General features: G+C 37.5%; 1 protein-coding gene across 1 annotated transcript; it reads left to right on the top strand.

Annotated features, from left to right (window-relative positions):
- The first annotated feature begins 1391 nt into the window (after positions 1–1391).
- On the top strand, positions 1392–16037 carry LOC117316541 (1,2-dihydroxy-3-keto-5-methylthiopentene dioxygenase-like). The gene is made up of 4 exons (XM_033871179.1): positions 1392–1597; positions 10583–10702; positions 11059–11238; positions 13814–16037. Exons 1-4 carry the CDS (start codon positions 1478–1480, stop codon positions 13931–13933), a joined length of 540 nt encoding a protein of 179 aa, XP_033727070.1. The 5' UTR covers positions 1392–1477; the 3' UTR covers positions 13934–16037.
- Positions 16038–22077: the final 6040 nt, after the last annotated feature.

The raw sequence follows: 22077 nt of genomic DNA, 5'->3' as shown, positions 1-22077 counted from the left end.
CATCATTAAAAAAATGTTTGTTTGTGGTTACCCTACCCACAATTTTCTCACTGAAGTTTTTTTTTTTTTTAATACATAATCTCGTATTTTCATATATCAATTCAGTTTATAACGAGAAAAAGAACTTTCAAACTGTTTAATTATCCAACAACAAAACCACTCTTATTTATTTCAGAAGTATTGGATTGGCTGCAGATCACATCTTTGCCGGCAGTTTTGCAGGTCTTACACAAGGACCGTACAACCCAGAATGCTGAATGCGTCTTTGTCAGTGGTTGATTTTGATATGCTGACTTCACAGCATTTTTCAAAAAAGTCATCTACTTTCTGGGACATTTCGTCCTGTAAATATACGGTGTGTTAATACCAGCATACTGATGCAACACAAGTAAACGACATAGACAAGAATGCTGACAATGGACAGCAGTCAAAAGATTAGCCTCTATAAAAGGGCAGATAGGGGGAGGTAATCGGGTAAGCCCTAATAGATAGACAGGGTTAGATTGGTAGTGCTAATAAGACCTCTTAAAAAGTTTGTGATATCAAAATGAAGTGTTTGGTGGATACATGGTCTGTGGTGTCAACATGTAGCAGAAGTTTTTTCGAGCAATTGCCAGGCTTTGAGCTACTGTCTTTGGTTGAATTTGATTTCATGTACTGCTGAAATTTTATTTGAAAGTCTGAATCAGGAAGAACTTGTAATAATTCCGGTGTTAGTGGTGCCAGATACTGTGTATAATAGACAGGTATTTGGGGGAAATGATGTAGGAGATAGTTATGAATCTCGGACTTGGAGGCGAGCATTAAGAAGTTTGTCTGGGTTAGTAAGGGTTAAAACCACCTACAGGACTTCTTTAAGTATAGGCCCAGGTGAGAGTAAGACATGCATGGCCTAGTTCGACATAAGGATAGGTCTGGTGTAGATTTTGTAGAAATGGGCTCTAAATCACTTAATGGATTGATGGTTTGTCTTAAGGTTAGTCCAGTTAGAGTCTAGGAGCAAAGAAATTAACAACACTTGATTATGATCATTTCGGGTAAGTAAAAGCTGAATCCCACTGGTGGTAGAACTTGAGAAGAAGTTTGAAATAGTTGTTGTTCACTATTGTGCAATCATGTTACAAAATGCAAAGATGATATTCTTGTTTTCTCGAAAACCTTAGTCCGATAATTATCATTTTACTATTATTGATATTTGAATTTTTACATTAAAAAAAAAAAATGAAGAAAATAATAATAAAAATAATAATTTCTGTCCTTGCTGATCATCGAACCAGATTCAGGGAAAGCATTAGGTCCACAGTCGGTAGTTTCGAAGAAAATGACGAGGAGTTCCGATTGATTGTCCGTATTATACTACTGTATGTAAATAGTCGAGGCGCTCCGAACAAAACAATATCTCTGTTCGCCATTATTGTGCTGCTTGACCGATTAGCAGACAGCGACGTAATACACGGCATTACAAAAGATAGCAAGCATGGTGAAAGCATGGTGTATGGACGATTCACAAGAGGATCAACGCCTCCCTCATAAGCGAGCTGGTGATTCAGATGTCAGCTTGGAACAACTGAAAGATATCGGAGTCGAATACTTCAATGTAAGTTACACAAAATACGCCATGCATGATCATGCCATACAATCATGATCTAGATACTTGTGTTTACGTGCTAAAAAAAGAGTAAGGCTTATTTGCACTAAATCACTGTTTTGTTCCTTTGATATATCCATAAGACAGGTCATGGTAAAGTTTTGTGTTAAGAGAATGTGTATTTATCAAGAAAACCATTACTGAAAACTGTAGGCCTACTGTCTAGATATAATCTGTGTCACGTCGTTACTTTCAGGGGAAGTAACTCGTACAATGACAATATACGGAATAGGTGGCATTTTTCTCTAAAAAATATAAGACAAAAATACCGTATTTTTTATAGGTTATAAGGTTCACAATAATATTTTACCCTCAAATTAATGATATTACCGCAACGCACAATGTAGAATATTGTAGATCTAGATTTTAAACTAATATTTAGGTAGAACTGTATTATGTTATACTTTTTCAACATCAATTATCAATATTTTTGACGTTTTACCTAGAGCTATGAATCATAAAAAACAATTAATACTTTTTAATGATATTTCAATCATCTCAACAATCAAACCTTCGGTGGCACATTTATAAAGGATATGGTCATCTAAAACGGGACTTGGGTATTACTAGCTGCGATAACGTAGCTCTGGACGACGGACGGACATTTCTGACAGATGGTCGGAGAGCAGTGTAGGCAGGGTATGAATATTCGTTCTAAGGTATTACGTACTGTTACGTACACAAAAGCTACTGGTATACGAGTTATGTATTATTGTACACAAAAGTAATAGATTTTGTAATTGCTTATTACCGGGTGTCTTTAGACATATACTGTATCTTGCAGAATATGAATATAGATAAGCAAACAATAGCCAACATCTCGAGATGCACTATAACAGTACATATAACAACTACAGTTCAACTACATGTAGGCTATTTACACAAGACTTCATCAGACATAACAACTTACAAAATACCAGGCTAACAATAAGAAATACCTGAAATATATATAGATTTTTATTTGGTATTTTTTATATGTAGTACACATATATATATGTTATAGATCTAGTATTATACAAAATGTTACATATATATATAATCAACCTTTTTTCGGGTGAATACAGAGATTTATAAACCTTTTAAGAGATATTTCCCAAGCCTGGATCTTCGTATTGAAATGAAAAAAGGTTGATAACTGTTTTATCATATGATATTTTAATTGTTTTAAAGAGTTTGTCAACATTCGTTTGGAGGATTAATTCGGTTTCAATGTCCTTTTCCTCATGTAGGACAGTAATTGCCATTTCTGTGGTTCGATCTGCTTGTATTTTTCGCATCCTTTTTGTTCAACATTCTCACTACTTCCTCCTCTGAAACATTTCCAAAATGCGTTTTGTCTGTTTTGTTTACGTCTGTCATGATTGAAGCAACAGAGTTGTCTGCCATATTTAATAACTGTACTGAGTTAATTTTTTCTGGTATCTAATTGGTCAATATTTTACAGCGGGTGTTTTGGATTCAGTTATTAACCTGTGAGGCTCGATCACTGCAGGGGTTTTTGGATTTCAATATTAACCTCTTGTGAACATTTTCAGTTTTGCAGGTTTACATCTAATTTTGACCTGTGTCGACAGACTGTTGAGACCAATCAGCATTGAGTATTTAGTGTAGTCATATGATAGATAATATATAAGAAATAAAATTCACAAAAATGTTTATTTATGTATGATATATAAAGTAAAATACCAATTAATGCAATAACAATATGATCAATCATCTACACCCAGTCAATTTGATGGTGGATGCTAAGGTATGCATGCTGGATAATTTTTTCCCACTTCACAAAGTTCCAATCATCAAGATGGTTTCTTTCAAAGCCAAGGTAACTTTTAATGGTAATGCTGAATCCTCCTCACATGAATAATTCTTTTGTGTGACTCTGGATCAGCATTTCCTCAGGCATCTCAATGATATAAATATATATTTTGTTAAAGTGAAACATTTCTTTTTTATTTCAATGCTATTTCAAACACTCCAATGTGCCACTGAAACATTTGTTAGTATTTGAATTGTTTGTGTGCACATTTGCTAGAATATATGGAACAGTGTGATGCAAAACCATTTACTAACCTTCTCGCTATTGAAAATGCTGTTCCATTCGGGTCCCTTGCGACAAACCTTTAAAGATCTAAAATTGTTCCAAGTGTAAGTCATGTGAATGCAATGAATTTTTTTGTGGTATGATTCTTTGTTACCAACTGCAGTAAATCTTATCACAAAGTTAAAACTAAATTCCGATATCATATTATTGACGTCTTTGTCACGGGAGACTACAGTAATGTCTGTGTAAACATTATGAATGTATGGAAAGCTAGTATTACAATAGACTAGCCCGAGATTCCTCTGGCCCTGATACCATTGTCTGGTGTACTGGGGCCCTGTATAGCTACACCTGACACAGTGTCAGGGCCAGAGGAAACTCGGGGCCCTACACCAGACACAGTGTCAGGGCCAGAGGAAACTCTGGGCCCTACACTAGACAGAGTCGGGGCCATACACCGTCACGGTGTCGGGGCCAGAGGAAACTCAGGCTAGATAATAGACATGCTTTATGCTGAATATATATTCTAAATGCTTAATGTGATAATATTCCAGAAGAAGAAAAAATTCTTTAATTGTAATGTAAATTGAGGATAATTAAACTAGAAAGTTTAATATAAACAAAATGTCCATTATTTGCTTCAAAACTAATTCCCACCATTAAGCTGCAGGGGCAGCCAAGGCATTAGATTTGTACCTGCTGCTGCACCCTTGCATGATTGTAAGAGGCAACTCAATTTAGGATATTATCTTTTCTGTTTTATTAGCTCACCTGCCCGAAGGGCAAGTGAGCTTATGCCATGGTGCGGCGTCCGTCGTCCGTCCGTCCGTCCGTCCGGCCGTCCCTCCGGCCGTCCGGCCGTCCGGCGTCAACTTTTTCATTTAAACAACTTCTTCTCAATAACCAGGAGGCCCAGGAACTTCATATTGGGCCTGTAGCATGCTGGGATGAAGGGCTACCAAGTTTGTTCAAATAAATGACCTTGACCTTCATTCAAGGTCACATTGGTCAAATAGGCTATAATCTTCAAACGACTTCTTCTCAATAACCAAGAGGCCCAGTGACTTGATACTGGGCCTGTAGCATGCTGGGGTGAAGGGCTACAAAGTTTGTTCAAATAAATGACCTTGACCTTCATTCAAGGTCACATGGGTCAAATAGACTATAATCTTCAAACGACTTCTTCTCAATAACCAAGAGGCCCAGGGACTTGATATTGGGCCTGTAGCATGCTGGGGTGAAGGGCTACTAAGTTTGTTCAAATAAATGACCTTGACCTTCATTCAAGGTCACATGGGTCAAATAGGCTATAATCTTCAAACGACTTCTTCTCAATAACCAAGAGGCCCAGGGACTTGATATTGGGCCTGTAGCATGCTGGAGTGAAGGGCTACAAAGTTTGTTCAAATAAATGACCTTGACCTTCATTCAAGGTCACATTGGTCAAATAGGCTATAATCTTCAAACGACTTCTTCTCAATAACCAAGAGGCCCAGGGACTTGATATTGGGCCTGTAGCATGCTGGGGTGAAGGGCTACTAAGTTTGTTCAAATAAATGACCTTGACCTTCATTCAAGGTCACATTTGTCAAATAGGCTATAATCTTCAAACGACTTCTTCTCAATAACCAAGAGGCCCAGCGACTTGATATTGGTGCTGTAGCATGCTGGGGTGAGGGGCTACAAAGTTTGTTCAAATAAATGACCTTGACATTCATTCAAGGTCACATTGGTCAAATAGGCTATAATCTTCAAACGACTTCTTCTCAATAACCAAGAGACCCAGGGACTTGATATTGGGCCTGTAGCATGCTGGGGTGAAGGGCTACTAAGTTTGTTCAAATAAATGACATTGACCTTCATTCAAGGTCACATGGGTCAAATAGGCTATAATCTTCAAACAACTTCTTCGCAATAAGCAAGAGGCCCAGGGACTTGATATTGGACCTGTAGCATGCTGGAGTGAAGGGCTACAAAGTTTGTTCAAATAAATGATGTTGACCTTCATTCAAGGTCACATGGGTCAAATAGGCTATATTCTTCAAATGACTTCTTCTTAATAACCAAGAGGCCCAGGGACTTGATATTGGGCCTGTAGCATGCTGGGGTGAAGGGCTACAAAGTTTGTTCAAATAAATGATGTTGACCTTCATTCAAGGTCACATGGGTCAAATAGGCTATATTCTTCAAATGACTTCTTCTTAATAACCAAGAGGCCCAGGGACTTGATATTGGGCCTGTAGCATGCTGGGGTGAAGGGCTACAAAGTTTGTTCAAATGAATGACCCTTGACCTACATTTAAGATCACAGGGGTGAAATCGGCTTAAATCTGTAAACAATAATTTTGCGATAGCCAAGAGCCTCCTAGACCAGATATTAGGCCAATAAAATGCTGGAATGAAGGACTAGAAAATTTATTAGTATGAATAAACCTAGCTTACTATGATAATCAGCATAGTATCTGTAGAAATGAACTCAATCAACTTCAAAGTTGCTGTAGAGCCAGGTGAGCGATACAGGCCCATTGGGCCTCTTGTTCTTTTCTTCCTATTGTCTCCCATAACACTGCCCCACTTTTTGCCTTAGATGAGCATCAAGCCCCTCTGAGACAGGACTTGGTTGAAACATAACTATCTGAGTCTGTAAAAATGGTAGTTTCTATTTCTGCTTAGCGTTATGATGGCGAATGACTGGTTCCCCAAATTGTCGGTATAATATGACCAGGTAGGGTGTCCTGTTGTGTATCATGGGCAGTTTACGTCAGTGAGGTAACATCATAAAATTAACATCAGTTCCGTCTATTTAAAGGAGATGCACTGTCACACAGACATACCACAGCCTCCCAAAACATACACATACTACACACGTGTGTCTCACACCCGGGGAGGTTGTCCTTAAATGACCTGTCGATAGAACAGCTAACAATACTAAACCAAACTGCCTTTTAGTTGAGGTTTATAAAGAATTTCACATAAAGCATTTCGCATGAGGCCGTGTTTAAAGATTTGAAAAAAGGTCACCTAAAATCTCGGGTCACATTTCCAGCCTGGTGATCATTATGTTTGACTATATACATCGTTGACTATGATGAATAAATTTAAGTGCTTGTCTAGTTCATAGCCTTTCTATTCTAAAACTTTGATGGTCTGGGTATAAACATATGCTGAACATGGTTTGTTGAAGCACAGATGTTTCAAGAATTTATGATGTGATGGATTATAAATACATTTCAGTGTATAGATTAACCTTTATGCACAACTTGTGCATAAAGCTGACTAGTAGTCCGTGTAGAACAGGTAAAAAAGGAATAGGATATAAAAACATCCAGACGGGTAATTGTTACTGAATATGCATAATGGGCAGACTGAGAGCTACCCGAGATATAGCTGATGAGCAAAAGGTGTAGATGGTACATCATACACAAACTTTAAATATCTGTGACTTTTAGGTCACCCGAGTATATGTCAATAAAGCATTTGTTGTAAGATATATATACACTGTACATACATATGTATGCTAATTAGATAGTGTACCACCTATAGATACAGTACCTTTCTGTGTGTAATGCCACACTCTGGACATAAATAGAATTAAAGATTTGAAATAAAAAGAAGTTAGATTCTCTTTTCTCACCCGACGTAGAGAATTTTACATAACGTCAAGTATGGAAGACTTAAATTGACATATATAGGTATGCTGTAGTCCTACCAGGCAGACTTGGTTTATGTTTGGTTTGGTTTATTTTGTCCTATTAACAGAACAGCCAGGGTGATTTAAGGATGTGCCTAGTTTTGGAGGTGGAGGAAAGCTGGAGACCCCCCCCCCCAAAAAAAAAAAAACCCACCTGCCTACGGTCAGTACCGCGGCAACTGCCCCACATAGGTTTCAAACTCACCATCCAGAGGTGACGGTACAACTTAATGAATCAGTCACCGCAGCCCCTACCAGGCAGACACGGAATAGATGAGATAAAAAACTTAAACTAGCTTTACAGTTATTCCAAAGGTTTCTGATAAACTATCTGCCTTTTAAAAAATCTGATATTGGCCGACTTGCTGACATCAGATTTTTGATAGGCCAATGAAACATCAGAAACCTTCTGATTTCTCTGTAGTTTAGTAAAGCAAATGATGCTGTTATTTTGTAGTCAATGAGCATACATAATCTTATTATCAGTGCTCAAGTTATATTTGAGAAGTCGGGAGAGAATTGAGATTAGAAGAGTTGCATTGTGAAAGCAGCATATTTATGAATTTTGTTTGCTTTTGTGTCCCAAGGCAGTCTAATAGGGCAAAATTTAAGCAAATCCCAAATTTGGCAATTTGGGATTTCCACAGTATAGTCGCAGTGGATGTGTGATCTTTTCTCTTTCCCAAATCTGCATGGTGAAAACATTTTGAACAATTCTTAGTTAAATGCAAAGGAACAAAGAAAATTAGTGATGTCCTCAGTTAAATACAAAGGAACAAAGAAAATTTGTGATGTCCTCTACCAGTGACTGTACATGTAGGTTTCCTCTCTGTCCATCTAGTACATACCTACATATGTACGTTTGTTTGTGTTTAACATCCTATTAACAGCCAGGGGCATTTAAGGATGTGCCAGGTTTTGGAGGTGGAGGAAAGCCGGAGTATCCGGAGAAAAACCACCGACCTACTGTCGGTACCTGGCAACTGCCACACATAGGTTTCGAACTCGCAACCCAGAGGTGGAAGGCTAGTGATAAAGTGTTGGGACACCTTAATCACTCAGCCACGCGGCCCCTGTATATATGTGCATAATGTCAGAGTTTGTCAGCAATCTACCTTAGGGAACATGTATTGCTTTAGCAACATCCACTATGCTTGTTAGCTCACCTGCCCGAAGGGCAAGTGAGCTTATGCCGTGGCGCGGCGTCCGTCGTCCGTCCGTCGTCCGTCCGGCCGTCCGGCCGTCCGTCCGGCGTCAACTTTCCATTCAAGCAACTTCTTCTCAATAACCAAAAGGCCTAGAGACCTAATATTGGGCCTGTAGCATGCTGGGGTGAAGGGCTACCAAGTTTGTTCAAATGAATGACCTTGACCTTCATTCAAGGTCACAGGAGTCAAAAAGGCTAAAATCTTCAAACAACTTCTTCTCAACAACCAACAGTCCCAGGGAGTTGATATTGGGTCTGTAGCATGCTGGGGTAAAGGGCTACCAAGTTTGTTCAAATGAATGACCTTGACTTTCATTCAAGGTCACAGGAGTCAAAAAGGCTAAAAAAAAATTAGACGACTTCTTCTAAATAGCCAAAAGACCCAGGGACTTGATATTGGGTCTGTAGCATGCTGGGGTGAAGGGCTACCAAGTTTGTTCAAATGAATGACCTTGACCTTCATTCAAGGTCACAGGAGTCAAAAAGGCTAAAATCTTTAAACGACTTCTTCTCAATAGCCAAGAGTCCCAGGGACTTGATATTGGGTCTGTAGCATGCTGGGGTGAAGGGCTACCAAGTTTGTTCAAATGAATGACCTTGACTTTCATTCAAGGTCACAGGAGTCAAAAAGGCTAAAATCTTTAAACGACTTCTTCTCAATAACCAAGAGTCCCAGGGAGTTGATATTGGGTCTGTAGCATGCTCGGGTGAAGGGCTACCAAGTTTGTTCAAATGAATGACCTTGACTTTCATTCAAGGTCACAGGGGTCAAAAAGGCTAAAATCTTTAAACGACTTCTTCTCAATAACCAAGAGTCCCAGGGAGTTGATATTGGGTCTGTAGCATGCTGGGGTGAAGGGCTACCAAGTTTGTTCAAATGAATGACCTTGACCGTCATTCAAGGTCACAGGAGTCAAAAAGGCTAAAATCTTTAAACGACTTCTTCTCAATAACCAAGAGTCCCAGAGGCCTAATATTTGGCCTGTAGCATGCTGGGGTGAAGGGCTCCCAAGTTTGTTCAAATGAATGACCTCGACTTTCATTCAAGGTCACAGGAGTCAAAAAGGCTAAAATCTTTAAACGACTTCTTCTCAATAACCAAGAGTCCCAGGGAGTTGATATTGGGTCTGTAGCATGCTGCGGTAAAGGGCTACCAATTTTGTTCAAATGAATGGCCTTGACCTTCATTCAAGGTCACAGGGGCCAAAAAGGCTAAAATCTTTAAACGACTTCTTCTCGATAACCAACAGTCCCAGAGACCTAATATTTGGCCTGTAGCATGCTGGGGTAAAGAGCTACCAAGTTTGTTCAAATGAATGACCTTGACTTTCATTCAAGGTCACAGGAGTCAAAAAGGCTAAAATCTTTAAACGACTTATTCTCAATAACCAAGAGTCCCAGAGACCTAATATTTGGCCTGTAGCATGCTGGGGTGAAGGGCTACCAAGTTTGTTCAAATGAATGACCTTGACTTTCATTCAAGGTCACAGGAGTCAAAAAGGCTAAAATCTTTAAACGACTTCTTCTCAATAACCAAGAGTCCCAGAGAGTTGATATTGGGTCTGTAGCATGCTGGGGTAAAGGGCTACAAAGTTTGTTCAAATGAATGACCTTGACCTTCATTCAAGGTCACAGGGGTCAAAAAGGCTAAAATCTTTAAACAACTTCTTCTCAATAACCAAGAGTCCCAGGGAGTTGATATTGGGTCTGTAGCATGCTGGGGTAAAGGGCTACCAAGTTTGTTCAAATGAATGACCTTGACCTTCATTCAAGGTCACGTCGATCAAGTATGCTTAAATCTTTAAATGACTTTTAGTGAAAAGCCAAAGTGCAGAGAGACATTATATTGGTCCTGTAGCATGCTTTCAAATAACTGCAGGATCCATATATGAAAAGATCACTGCATTGCAGGTGAGCGATTTGGGCCCATTGGGCCCTTGTTGGATGATAGCTGTGAAAAAGTTGTGTTTTAAAAATTTGAGCATTCCATTACAGATAAATCCTCAGAACTTTGAGGAAAATGAGACTCTGAAAAAAATCAGGAAAGATAGAAACTACACATACATGGACAGAATTGAATGCAGCAGAGAAAAGCTCCCTGACTACGAAAACAAGGTAAACTAAGTTTAACAAGGTAATATACTAAAAAAAGTGACCCCAACACTTTGGTTCTTCCTTAAATCCAAATTTTAATGCTGAGAGTTGATGAATCAGTCGCATTGTCATCACCAATTATGTATGTACACAAATATTTTTTTATCAATAACTTAATGTCTTTAACACTAATAAACAATGGCTGGTTAGAAAATTTAGGTCAAAATTGGGAGAATACAGGGACAATTTTTGATTGGGAATGATCCAAATATGACAGATCTTTTTCCGGACTGCACTAGTGGCAGTGTGTTTCTCAAACAACTTCAAGGTTTTAGGAAAATGCCTACAAATTGATGGATGGTTTGATTTTTTCCCAGATCAAGGCCTTTTTTGAGGAACATCTCCACGTTGATGAGGAAATCCGCTTTATCCTGGATGGAAGTGGATATTTTGATGTCCGAGGAAAACAAGACGAATGGATCCGCATATTCTTAGAGGCTGGTGACCTGATCGTTCTGCCTGCTGGAATATACCATCGTTTCACCCTGGACGAAAAAGTTAGTGACAGAGGGAGGCAAATACATGCTTCTCCTTAGAATGAAGGGAAACTTGTATTAGTATTGGTTAGATCATTTTGTCCAAAAAACGGGTCAGCATTATACAAAAAATGTATCAAAGTATAACACTTGGAGATTGGATGACTGCCCTGCAGGTAGGGCGTAAGAATTGTACCTGCTGCCCCCATTGCATGATCGTAAGAGGCGACTAAATTTGGGATCTTATCTTTTCTCTTCTTTCTTAAACTTTCTTCTTCCTAACGTCTCCCTTGACAATGCCTCACTTTTGGCCTTTAGTTGAGCGTTCGCCCCTGTGAGGAAGGCTTTTGGTTCTGTCCCCTAGCTGAGACATACCAGAGTCTTTAAAAATGGTAGTTGCTGCTCCTGCTTAGCGCTCAGCATATTTGGAGTGGGACGACTGGTTAGCCCATTGTCAGTATAATGTGACCGGGTGGGGTGTGCTGCTGGGTGTCTTCGGCAGTATGCTTCAGTGAGGTAGCACTTAAAATCGGCAAAAGTTCCGGCCTATCACAAGGAGACTTAACACGAACATATCACAGCCTCCCAAAACACACATACGCACTCACCTCACGCATGCATGTCGCACGCACGGGAGGCCGTCCTTAAATGACCTTAGCTGTTAATAGGACGTTAAACAAAATAAACCAAACCAAACCAAACCAAAGATTGGATGATGCATCAATTGTTTAATTGTTTAAAAATGGACAGTATGATTGTTAGACAATTATAGCTTGTATTGATTAAGGAACTGTTGACCAATCAGATTGCCATTGTGAAACCGCTCTTAAATATATAGCTTATTTCCGTTCCACAGTTGATGCATCATCAGCTATCATGACCGCTTTTGGTCCATTTTCTAATCTTTAATCTTTAATTTAAATATATATATAAGATAAAAGATTCTGAACTAAGGTTTGATATTGAAGTTTGTGTGCATTGGTATTTTAGTCTGATCAAACTTGAATTCAAAGTAAATCAAAGCTCTCCCCCCACTTCCGACCTTCCAGCTATTGTATGTTTTTCTATAAATACGGTACTAACCAGAAACAGGCATCTGTATTATACCCCACACTGTACTGAGGCGGTACATAGTAATTACTTTCCTGTGCATGCATCCTTCCATTTGTCCGTGATAACCTTGTGTACACAATATCTCATTAACCCTTGGACAGAATCAATTCTTATTTTGTTGTCTAGGTTTAAACTCGAATGCCACACTGGACAACGTTTGTGTTTTATATGATATAAGCAATAACCACAATCAGACGATTGATTGTAATGAGTTTTTCTCACATTGCTAAAATTCTTTCATTTATCGTGATGTCCGATTGTCAGGCATTTCTGACAAAACTAGATTACAAAAATTCTTACTTGATCAAACATCTCAAACATGTAATACGCGACAAACTTGATTAATCAAAACACCACAAGAAAGCTTTTTATTACATGTTTACCAGTGAAATATCAAAAATTATTCATTCTATAAAAGTGATATTTTTCACTAGTGATTAGAAAATACCAAAATAATTGACTAATCAAAAAGCCCGACATATATGTCAGTACCTGGACAGGGGGAACTACTATAAACGTATGCAATCTTTCGCTGTAGGCCTAGTTAGCATACAGGGTAGGTTTTTTGTTGATAAAAAATGTAATAAACAGAATATCTAACAGTGTCTTCAGTAATACCCAATATATATACACGAGTGGGGCTAATATTTTGATATTTTTCACGAGTGCGCAGCCTCTGTGTAATAGGAATAATTGCCATGATAACTTGAAATATTAAGGTGAGCGATGCAGGCACTTCTAGTTGAAGTATTTGCTTTTTAGTCCTCCATTGTGAACCTGTGGGGATTGTAAAATTGTGTCCATATGTCCTTCCTTCTTCCCTTTATCCTGTCTTCCTTTCCTTCTGTCATTCTTTTCTTCTGTCCTTTTGTTATCGTGTCCGGCAGCTATCTCCTACACTACTTGTCACTGGAAGTTCATACTTGGGGTAAGAGTTCACCTCGGTGAGGCAGTGAGCTATACATGTATGAAAATTAGGTCACTGTGACCTACGATTTGGCCTTTAACCTATACTACCTACTCATTGGTGAAGTACTGTAGTTCATTCTAACTTTATTGAATTATTTGTTTATTAGGTCTCTTAATTTCTACAATATCATACTAGGGTCCCTTGCCTTTATATATATATATACTCTTTATTGCTTCTTGAAGGCCATATAAGGGACCAACAGTATTTATTGTAAATGTGGTTATTACTGGGGGAAATTAATTTCACAATGTTGATAGGGGAACTACATATGTTGGGGTACTTTTCCAGAATTCCCCTCACATAAATTTTCACTTTTACAGTTCCATTTATTAAATGCTACAATATTACATTTTGGATTTTCTGACCAACATTGCTGTCCAACAAAATCATTATTAAAAGGAATGATGCATGCATGCAAATTGTAAATATATTAAAACTTATTTTGCATATTCTTGAAAAATGATTACAACAACACACTATTCATATATTTTGTTTTGTTTTTCACTTTGACAGAATCACATTGTGGCAGTTCGCCTGTTTGTTGGGGAACCTATATGGACCCCATACAACCGACCCCAGGAAGACAGGGACGTAAGGAAAGAATATGTGGCCAAGTACATTACTGCCGCCTAAGGCTGTGAGCTGTCTGGGCTACTACAGAGGAGAGACAGATGTATTATACTCCACTAACAACACTTCATTATATCCAAGAAATTTGAAAATTACCTTCATTACCTGATTGATATTTTTTGAAAACAATATATTAATAGTACTCGCTATCATATATATATATATATGTGTGTGTATGTACAAAATAATATTGAATTGTCCATGTATTTTTGGGTTAATAACTGGGTATTCAGAAACTACAGTACTGGAAAATCTCCATTGCTTCTCCTAATCAGGTTAAAAATTAGTTTATAATGTTAAATTGGAAAAAGGTCTTGAATACATCCTTTCATTCATAAAAGAATTTTTTTTCTTCACGGAAGAGTCATATTTTTATACAGTAAAAAAAGGATAGAAAGAAATCTGTTTTCTTCAAACTGTATATTGTGGTTTCTAGTTGTGTCTTGGATTCTGTGTTGAATTGAAGGTAATTACTGTAAAATATCCAGTAAGGTGTAGAGTACACATTATTGGTAAAGTGGCACTCTAATGCAGATACATTTTCAGTAATTAGGCTACATATAATTAATTACTTGGTTCTCGAGCCAATTTTTCTAAAAAGAGATGAGAGAAGGAGTTATGATTATTCATTGGTGAAAAAAGAGATAGTCTTTTTTTTCAAACTACCCGGTAATCATTTTTCATTTTCATATAAACTGCTTCAAAATGTGTGAGACAATGATAAATCAAGGGTTTTACTTAAAATCAGATGAGGGCCTGAAGTAATTTGTTTGGCCTGATCTGAAATCGATTATAAATGGCTACAAATATATAATGGACTTTGATATATCAAAGACGTTTTAAAATATTTGTTTGATAAATGGCATATAAGATACATTTTGTGTTGATAATTTGGTAGTTATCATTTGGATATTGGATGTCAAAGTAAAGTTGGCCAGGTTGTTTATGTTAGACATGTGATATGAAGTTGTATAAAATTGACATTTTAGAATTACATGTACTCCGACAGCTTATTTTTGCAGTTTTTCAATAATTACATTGCAGTTATGCGAGGCATTTTCCCAAATACAATGCAATAGAGCAGATATAGGTTGATTAATTATGAAGTCAACTCAATTTAATGAGGATTTTTTCATTTCTATAACATGATAGAAAATTTTATTTTTAATGAAAATTTTATTTTTGATTTAAGAAAGCATATAATATTATTTGAATTCCGAGTTGAGGTCCGTTTTGCCTGCATTAAATTCATCAAAAGCTGGGAATGCCTTTACTGTTAATGTATATATTTTAGAGGTAATCTTATTTTAGCGATTTTCACACTGGAAGCATTCCGCTAAGTTATGAGTGTGCTAATTATTCTTTACCTTCACTGGTTGCTATGGCAATCATTGTTAGTACACTAATTTGTTTCAGTTTGGGTTTGTGCTAAACTTTGAGTACATCAAATTGATTATGTTTATATATAGGCGTCTGCAACTGGTTAGTATTTATAGGAAAAACTATTTATAGGAAAAAAAGGTTAGCCCCTACTCCAATATATCAACAAGGTTGATAAAGTAGTGTAGGGGCTAATATTTTTTCTATAAAGATTAACCAGTTGCAGACGCCTGTGGTTTACAATTATCAAGCTGCAAGTGTCGTCATTGATCTTAATACCATTTTAATGTAGATATAGTGTGTTGATATCTACCTCTTTAGTGAAGCCCTGCTGGTTTATAATCGGAAGATATGGGATCAGATTGAAATTTACTTTACATAACATGTTCACTTTAAGGATATTATCAAAGTCTTTCAAACTCCTGCTAGCTAAGTAGAGTTAAGGGTAAGTTTCAATCCTTTGGTTGTGCCATGTAAAAATTTGAAATAGGTTTTGGATCTTATAATTCTTAAAAGGTCAAATGTTCTTTTACATATTTTTGTGGTTTGTTGATACTGAGATTCTTAAAACGAATTTTACTCAATCAGTTGTTTTTATATACATTACTTATGTACACAGTGCCTTGTGCTTCTGTTTTATATCCTGTACATTGTATATACATGTACATATTAATTATATACATCCTAGAGCATTTTCATTCATTTATCAATAAACATCACAATTGTAGCAGCTCTTTTGATTTTTTGAAGGTGTAAACGACTTATGTAATGTTGTACTTATGCTGTATAGTTTTAAAATTTCACGGGGATAATATTTCGGGGTTTTAGGAGTATTAAAATACTCACAACCATGCTTTATAAACAATCTGCAGTTAATGCGTTTTATACATGCGTTGTATTTAAATTTTCATGAGGTATGCAATGTTGCACTATATTTAATGACCGCAAATATAGTGAAATTAAATTCCCTGCAAATATTACAGAGTATATAGTAGTGCACACTTTCTCCCATCAATCAACAGGAGAAAATTACACAAGAATAAATATCATTTTTCAGATCATATGGACAAAGTAAATAACATTTTTGATTTGTTCTGATTGTTTTGCTCACTTCTATAAAGTGCAACAAAACTCGATGACTTGATAAACGGCAACTTCTTTTCAGTGAATGTAAACTTTCGACTATAGAAGCAGAAAAGTAGTCAAAATTGCTAAATGCTTTTCCGATACAACAGTAGCGATCACAGCCAATCCCGAGTTCCATTTGATGAGTGTAAGCTTCAGAATCGATTACCGTTGCCAGATGACTGTATTGTGTGCAAGTGTGCAATCTCGCAGCTTCTAAGTGGCAAGGAATATGCCACAGTCATTTGTAAAATGTGTTCGACTTGTGCCTACAGCACCTTCTTGACGGGAACAGGCAGGGATGTTGACCCAAGATTCCAAAGGTTAACGAAGAGAACAACAAGATGGAGGTCACCACACGGGACCTGTTCTTTTATAAGGAGAAATAGGTTCGTATTATTACAGGCATGAATCTTGACGGATCTGCAGATGTTAATACGAAAACGGCCATGACCCGGCGTGGACGGTCATCTTCGTTTTTTTACTCCCGCTAGATGTGTGGTGTGTAAAAAAAAAAATCTCGCCCAACGATACCCCAGAAAGCCTCTCGTAAGCTGTTCCCTCTCATCGGAGTGCACCAAAGAGATGCAACAGTCGATTTGAAGCGGTCCACCTAATGAGTGACCTGTGGGGAATGAGTGTCCTGTGAGAGTTTTTTCACGCCCCGCAATTCGTTAAGTAATATTTTTAAATATTTTTTTCTGTATCATACAGATGAACGTCGAACCCATTACCATGCCAAATTTCACTTTGATTGGACGTGTGCATATTATGCATTTTTTACGAAAAAGTTACGGTGCAGCGCACATGCGAGTGTCCTGTGAGGTTTTTTCACGCCCCGCAATTCTTTAAGTGACATTTTCGAATATTTTTTTCTGTATCATACAGATGAACATCTAACCGATTAATTTGCCAAATTTGACTTTGATTGAACGAGTGCATATTATGCTAATGTACCGGCAAAGTTACGATGCATTACACATGTGAGCGTCCTGTGAGGAATGAGTGTCCTGTGAGAGTTTTTTCACGCCCCGCGATTCATTAATAGACATTTTAAAATTATTTTTTCTCTAGCATACAGATGAACATAGAACATATTAGCACGCAAAATTTGACTATGATTGGACAAGGGCATATAATGCAAATATATGCAAATCTATCGGCGAAGTTACGGTGCACTACACACGCGAGTGTCCTGTGAGGAATGAGTGTCCTGTGAGTGATTTTACACGCCCCGCAATTCGTTAAGTGATATTTTTAATTTTTTTTTTCTGTTTCATACAGATGAACATCTAACCCATAACCATACCAAATTTGACTTCGATTGGACGTGTGCATATGATGCATTTTTTACGACAAAGTTACGGTGCTGATCGATTTGTTCGCACGCCCCATTTACCGATGGTTATACACATGTACCACCTGTGTCCTGTGGCGCCGTGCCAACCTCGGGTACCTTGACGTGTTAGTTATATATCCTTGCCGCAGGCATGGATCACTGTTAATTAAACTGCTGAAACCTTTTTTTCTTAAATGTGCGGGCCGGTTTGTGCTGCTCCTTTTACATGTAATTTACGCACATATGATAACTTAATGCATTGTTTAAGCTACTTGAGTTAGACGTATTAATATAGAATTGAACAATATAACTTATACATAATATATAACCAAATATAATGGTAAACTGTTATTAATACATAGAATTTGTTAATCTCAGTCTGAAAACTTGTAATGTACAATCACAAACAGGTCGACAGGTGATATATTGTCATGTTAATAAAATTTGAGCGTTTTTGTTCACGCCCCGCAATTCATTATCTGATGTTTTAAAATTATGTTTGCTGTATAATAAAGATGGACATCTAATCGATTGATCTGCCCCGCAATTCGTTAAGTGATATTTAAAAAAAAAAAATTCTGTATCACACAGAAAAGCATCTAACCGATTAATATGCCAAATTTAACTTAGATGGGACGTGTGCATATTATGCTAATGTACCGCCAAAGTTACGATGTGAGCGTCCTGAGAGGAATGAGTGTCCCGTGAGGAATGAGTGTCCTGTGAAAATTTTTTCACGCCCCGCAATTCGTTAACTGATATTTTAAAATATTTTTTTCTGTATCATAGAGATGAACATCTAACCGATTAATATGCCAAATTTAACTTAGATGGGACGTGTGCATATTATGCTAATGTACCGCCAAAGTTACGATGTGAGCGTCCTGAGAGGAATGGGTGTCCCGTGAGGAATGAGTGTCCTGTGAAAATTTTTTCACGCCCCGCAATTCGTTAACTGATATTTTAAAATATTTTTTTCTGTATCATAGAGATGAACATCTAACCGATTAATATGCCAAATTTAACTTAGATGGGACGTGTGCATATTATGCTAATGTACCGCCAAAGTTGCGATGCATTACACATGTGAGCGTCCTGAGAGGAATGAGTGTCCCGTGAGGAATGAGTGTCCTGTGAAAGTTTTTTCACGCCCCGCAATTCGTTAAGTGATATTTTTAAATATTTTTTTCTGTATCATACAGATGAACATCTAACCGATTAATCTGCCAAATTTGACATGGATTGGACGTGTGCATATGATGCATTTTTTACGACAAAGTTACGGTGCAGTGCACATGCGAGTGTCCTGTGAGGTTTTTGCACGCCCCGCGATTCGTTAAGTGACATTTTAATATATTTTGTTATGTATCATATAGATGAACATCTAACCGATTAATATGCCAAATTTGACTTTGATTGGACGAGTGTATATTATGCTAATATACCGGCAAAGTTACGATGCATTACACATGTGAGCGTCCTGAGAGGAATGAGTGTCCCGTGAGGAATGAGTGTCCTGTGAGAGTTTTTTCACGCCCCGCGATTCATTAAAAGATATTTTAAAATTATTTTGTCTGTACCATACAGATGAACATATAAACTATTAGCATGCAAAATTTGACTCTGATTGGACGAGTGCATAATATGCAAATATACCGGTGAAGTTACGGTGCAATACATATATGCGAGTGTCCTGTGAGGAATGAGTGTCCTGTGAGTTTTTGTACGCCCCACAATTCGATAAGTAGTACTTTTTGTTAACTCCTTCTGTACCATACAGATGAACATCGAAAATTTATTCATTTTCGGTGCAGTGTCCAGTGCGGTTTTTGCACACCCCACAATTCGTACATATACGCGATGTCTATTACTATCAACAAGTACATTTTAGCAAATGCTACGAAAAACAAGTAATAGATTTTAAAATGCATGATATTTGTTTGTTCTGTACTTCCTGCCGCTTGACAAATCGGAGAGCAATGTTACAAAGATATTACAAAAATATTGAATTGGTGACCTTTAGTCTTTATTTTGTCAAATATTGTAATTTTGTATTTGTTTTGGGAAAGGGCGTTGATAAGTTGCAAAAACTTGTGCCAAATCCCCCTGTACTTTTTGTCAATAAAATATATTTGGATAAAATAAATGCTACGACGAATTTACAGTAAGTTTAAGGTGAGTGTCATGTCAGTTTTTTGCACGTTTTGTTGAATTGATAGGCGTGTAATAGATATGAATATTAACTAATAGTATAACTATTTTGAAGTCATCACTGAGTAAAGGGTAAATAGGTTAAGATTAAAATAATTCTAAAATATCATTTAATGAATTGCGGGGCGTGCAAAAACACTCACAGGACACTCATTCCTCACAGGTCACATTCCTCGCAGGACACTCGCAGTTTTATGGCACCGTTACTTCGTCTTCGCCGTTACATTTGCATGTTATGCACCCGTCCAATCAAAGTCAAATTTTGCATGTTATTAGGTTTAATATTCATCTGTATGATACAGAAAAAATAATTTTAAAATATCGTTTAATGAATTGCGGGGCGTGCGAAAACCTCACAGGACACTCGCATGTGCACTGCACCGTAACTATGTCGTTAAAAATGCATAATATGCACACGTCCAATCCAAGTCAAATTTTGCATGTTAATGGGTTCGATGTTCATCTGTATGATACAGAAAAAAATATTTAAAAATATCACTTAACGAATTGCGGGGCGTGAAAAAACTCTCACAGGACACTCATTCCTCACAGGACACTCATTAGGCACACCCATTTGAAGGGGTCCTTGGTTCAGCATTCAAAGGAAATTGTCAACGTAGACCGTTTCTCTTTGCATTATACATTGTATAATCAAACAAATAAAAGACCTTATTTGATGTTTAATCCTTTTGAATTATTGATAAATTGTTTTTAAAGAGAATTGATATATGTTGCGCCATACGTGTTCAACACCCGTGCGAAGGCCACTTAGAAACTGCATTACGATCGCTATACAATGTATATTCTGACTTCTATGAATCGATTAAGTATGAAGCTAATGTTTAGATAAAACACAAACAGTGCTTAATGAATTCATCTCTTATAAATACAGGTAAATCCAGAACCAATAAACATTCAACAGTGCAACTTTATTTACGGAGATAAACAGTACGCATGTGCAGGAAAGGATACACTAATCACCTGGACACCCAATCACTATACATTTCACATATTACATTTGTAGCTGCGATAACGTAGCTCTGGACGACGGACGGACAATATCTGACAGGTGGTCGTCGTCAGGAGAGCAGTTTAGGCAGGGTATGAATAAATTAAGCTTCATCAACCATCCAGCCTGCAACAGAAAAACAAACCTTTTATATGGTAACCATGAAAATCCTTGCAATCAAGTGACTAGGTGACGTATCCATTTCTGTGGAATTCTGGTAGTGTTCAATGGACCAGCCTGTCGAGCAGTACAGAGTGGTGAAAATGTTATTGTCGAGAAAAACTAAAGTAATCCTAGGATTCTATTTGCCTTGTATTTACATTTTTCTTTGGTCAAGGGCGCTTCCTTGTGTTACATCACTGTTGACACTGCGGATTTCTGATGCTGTGCCGTTGATATCTTGTGACAGTTCTGTGAGGAATTGACGAATCCAGTTCAATATGCTACTTGTTATGGCATAAATCATGCTTGTGATTTCCTATATTTGTACAATAGACTAGTCTGTGTGTGACACTTTGTCGAAGACGTTGCAAAAATCATCCTGCACAAATACACAGGCAAACGACGCCCATGTTATCCCGTTGTTTAAATATTCCGTCCAGATTTCCATCACTTCCTGCAATTACGAAATACAAGGATCTAAATGCTTTAGTGTTCTATGATTTTATCCCGAATAATACGTTGTATAATTTTGCACAGCACTGATGAGAGGCTAATTAGGTGATTGTTGTTTGAGTTTTTGACGGATCCTCTTCCTTGGATTGGGCAAACATTTGCATTTATCAATTCTCTTGAAACACGTCCTTCCTCGGAAGATTTTCGGAAACAGATTGAGAGTAGTTTTGCGGAATGTTATCTTGTGTTGTTTGGTTTGGTTTTCTATTGATTAACGTCTTATCAACAGCTATGGGCATTTAAAAAGACTGTCCTGTGAGCGAGATGTATGCGTGTAGTATCTGTTTTGGGAAGCAGCGTTATGTTTCTTTACTTACAATGTAGTGAACTTTGAATGAATTCAATCTGGTCCTGGTGATTTTTAGGGTCTTGTCTCCCGATTGCTTTCAAAACGAGATCTGTGACTTT

The sequence above is a fragment of the Pecten maximus genome, chromosome 18 (genome assembly GCF_902652985.1).
Source record: "Pecten maximus chromosome 18, xPecMax1.1, whole genome shotgun sequence".
Lineage (NCBI taxonomy): Eukaryota > Metazoa > Mollusca > Bivalvia > Pectinida > Pectinidae > Pecten > Pecten maximus.
The sequence above is the reverse complement of the archived record's forward strand: the minus strand, read 5'-3'. Positions and strand labels throughout refer to the sequence as shown.

What these genes read in the sequence shown, in the direction of transcription:
- LOC117316541 (XM_033871179.1), top strand. Translation starts at nt 1,478, where the DNA reads ATGGTGAAAGCATGGTGTATGGACGATTCACAAGAGGATCAACGCCTC. An exon ending in TCGGAGTCGAATACTTCAAT is followed by an intron (nt 1,598 to 10,582) that starts GTAAGTTACACA and finishes ATTCCATTACAG; the next exon opens with ATAAATCCTCAGAACTTTGA. An exon ending in TCCCTGACTACGAAAACAAG is followed by an intron (nt 10,703 to 11,058) that starts GTAAACTAAGTT and finishes ATTTTTTCCCAG; the next exon opens with ATCAAGGCCTTTTTTGAGGA.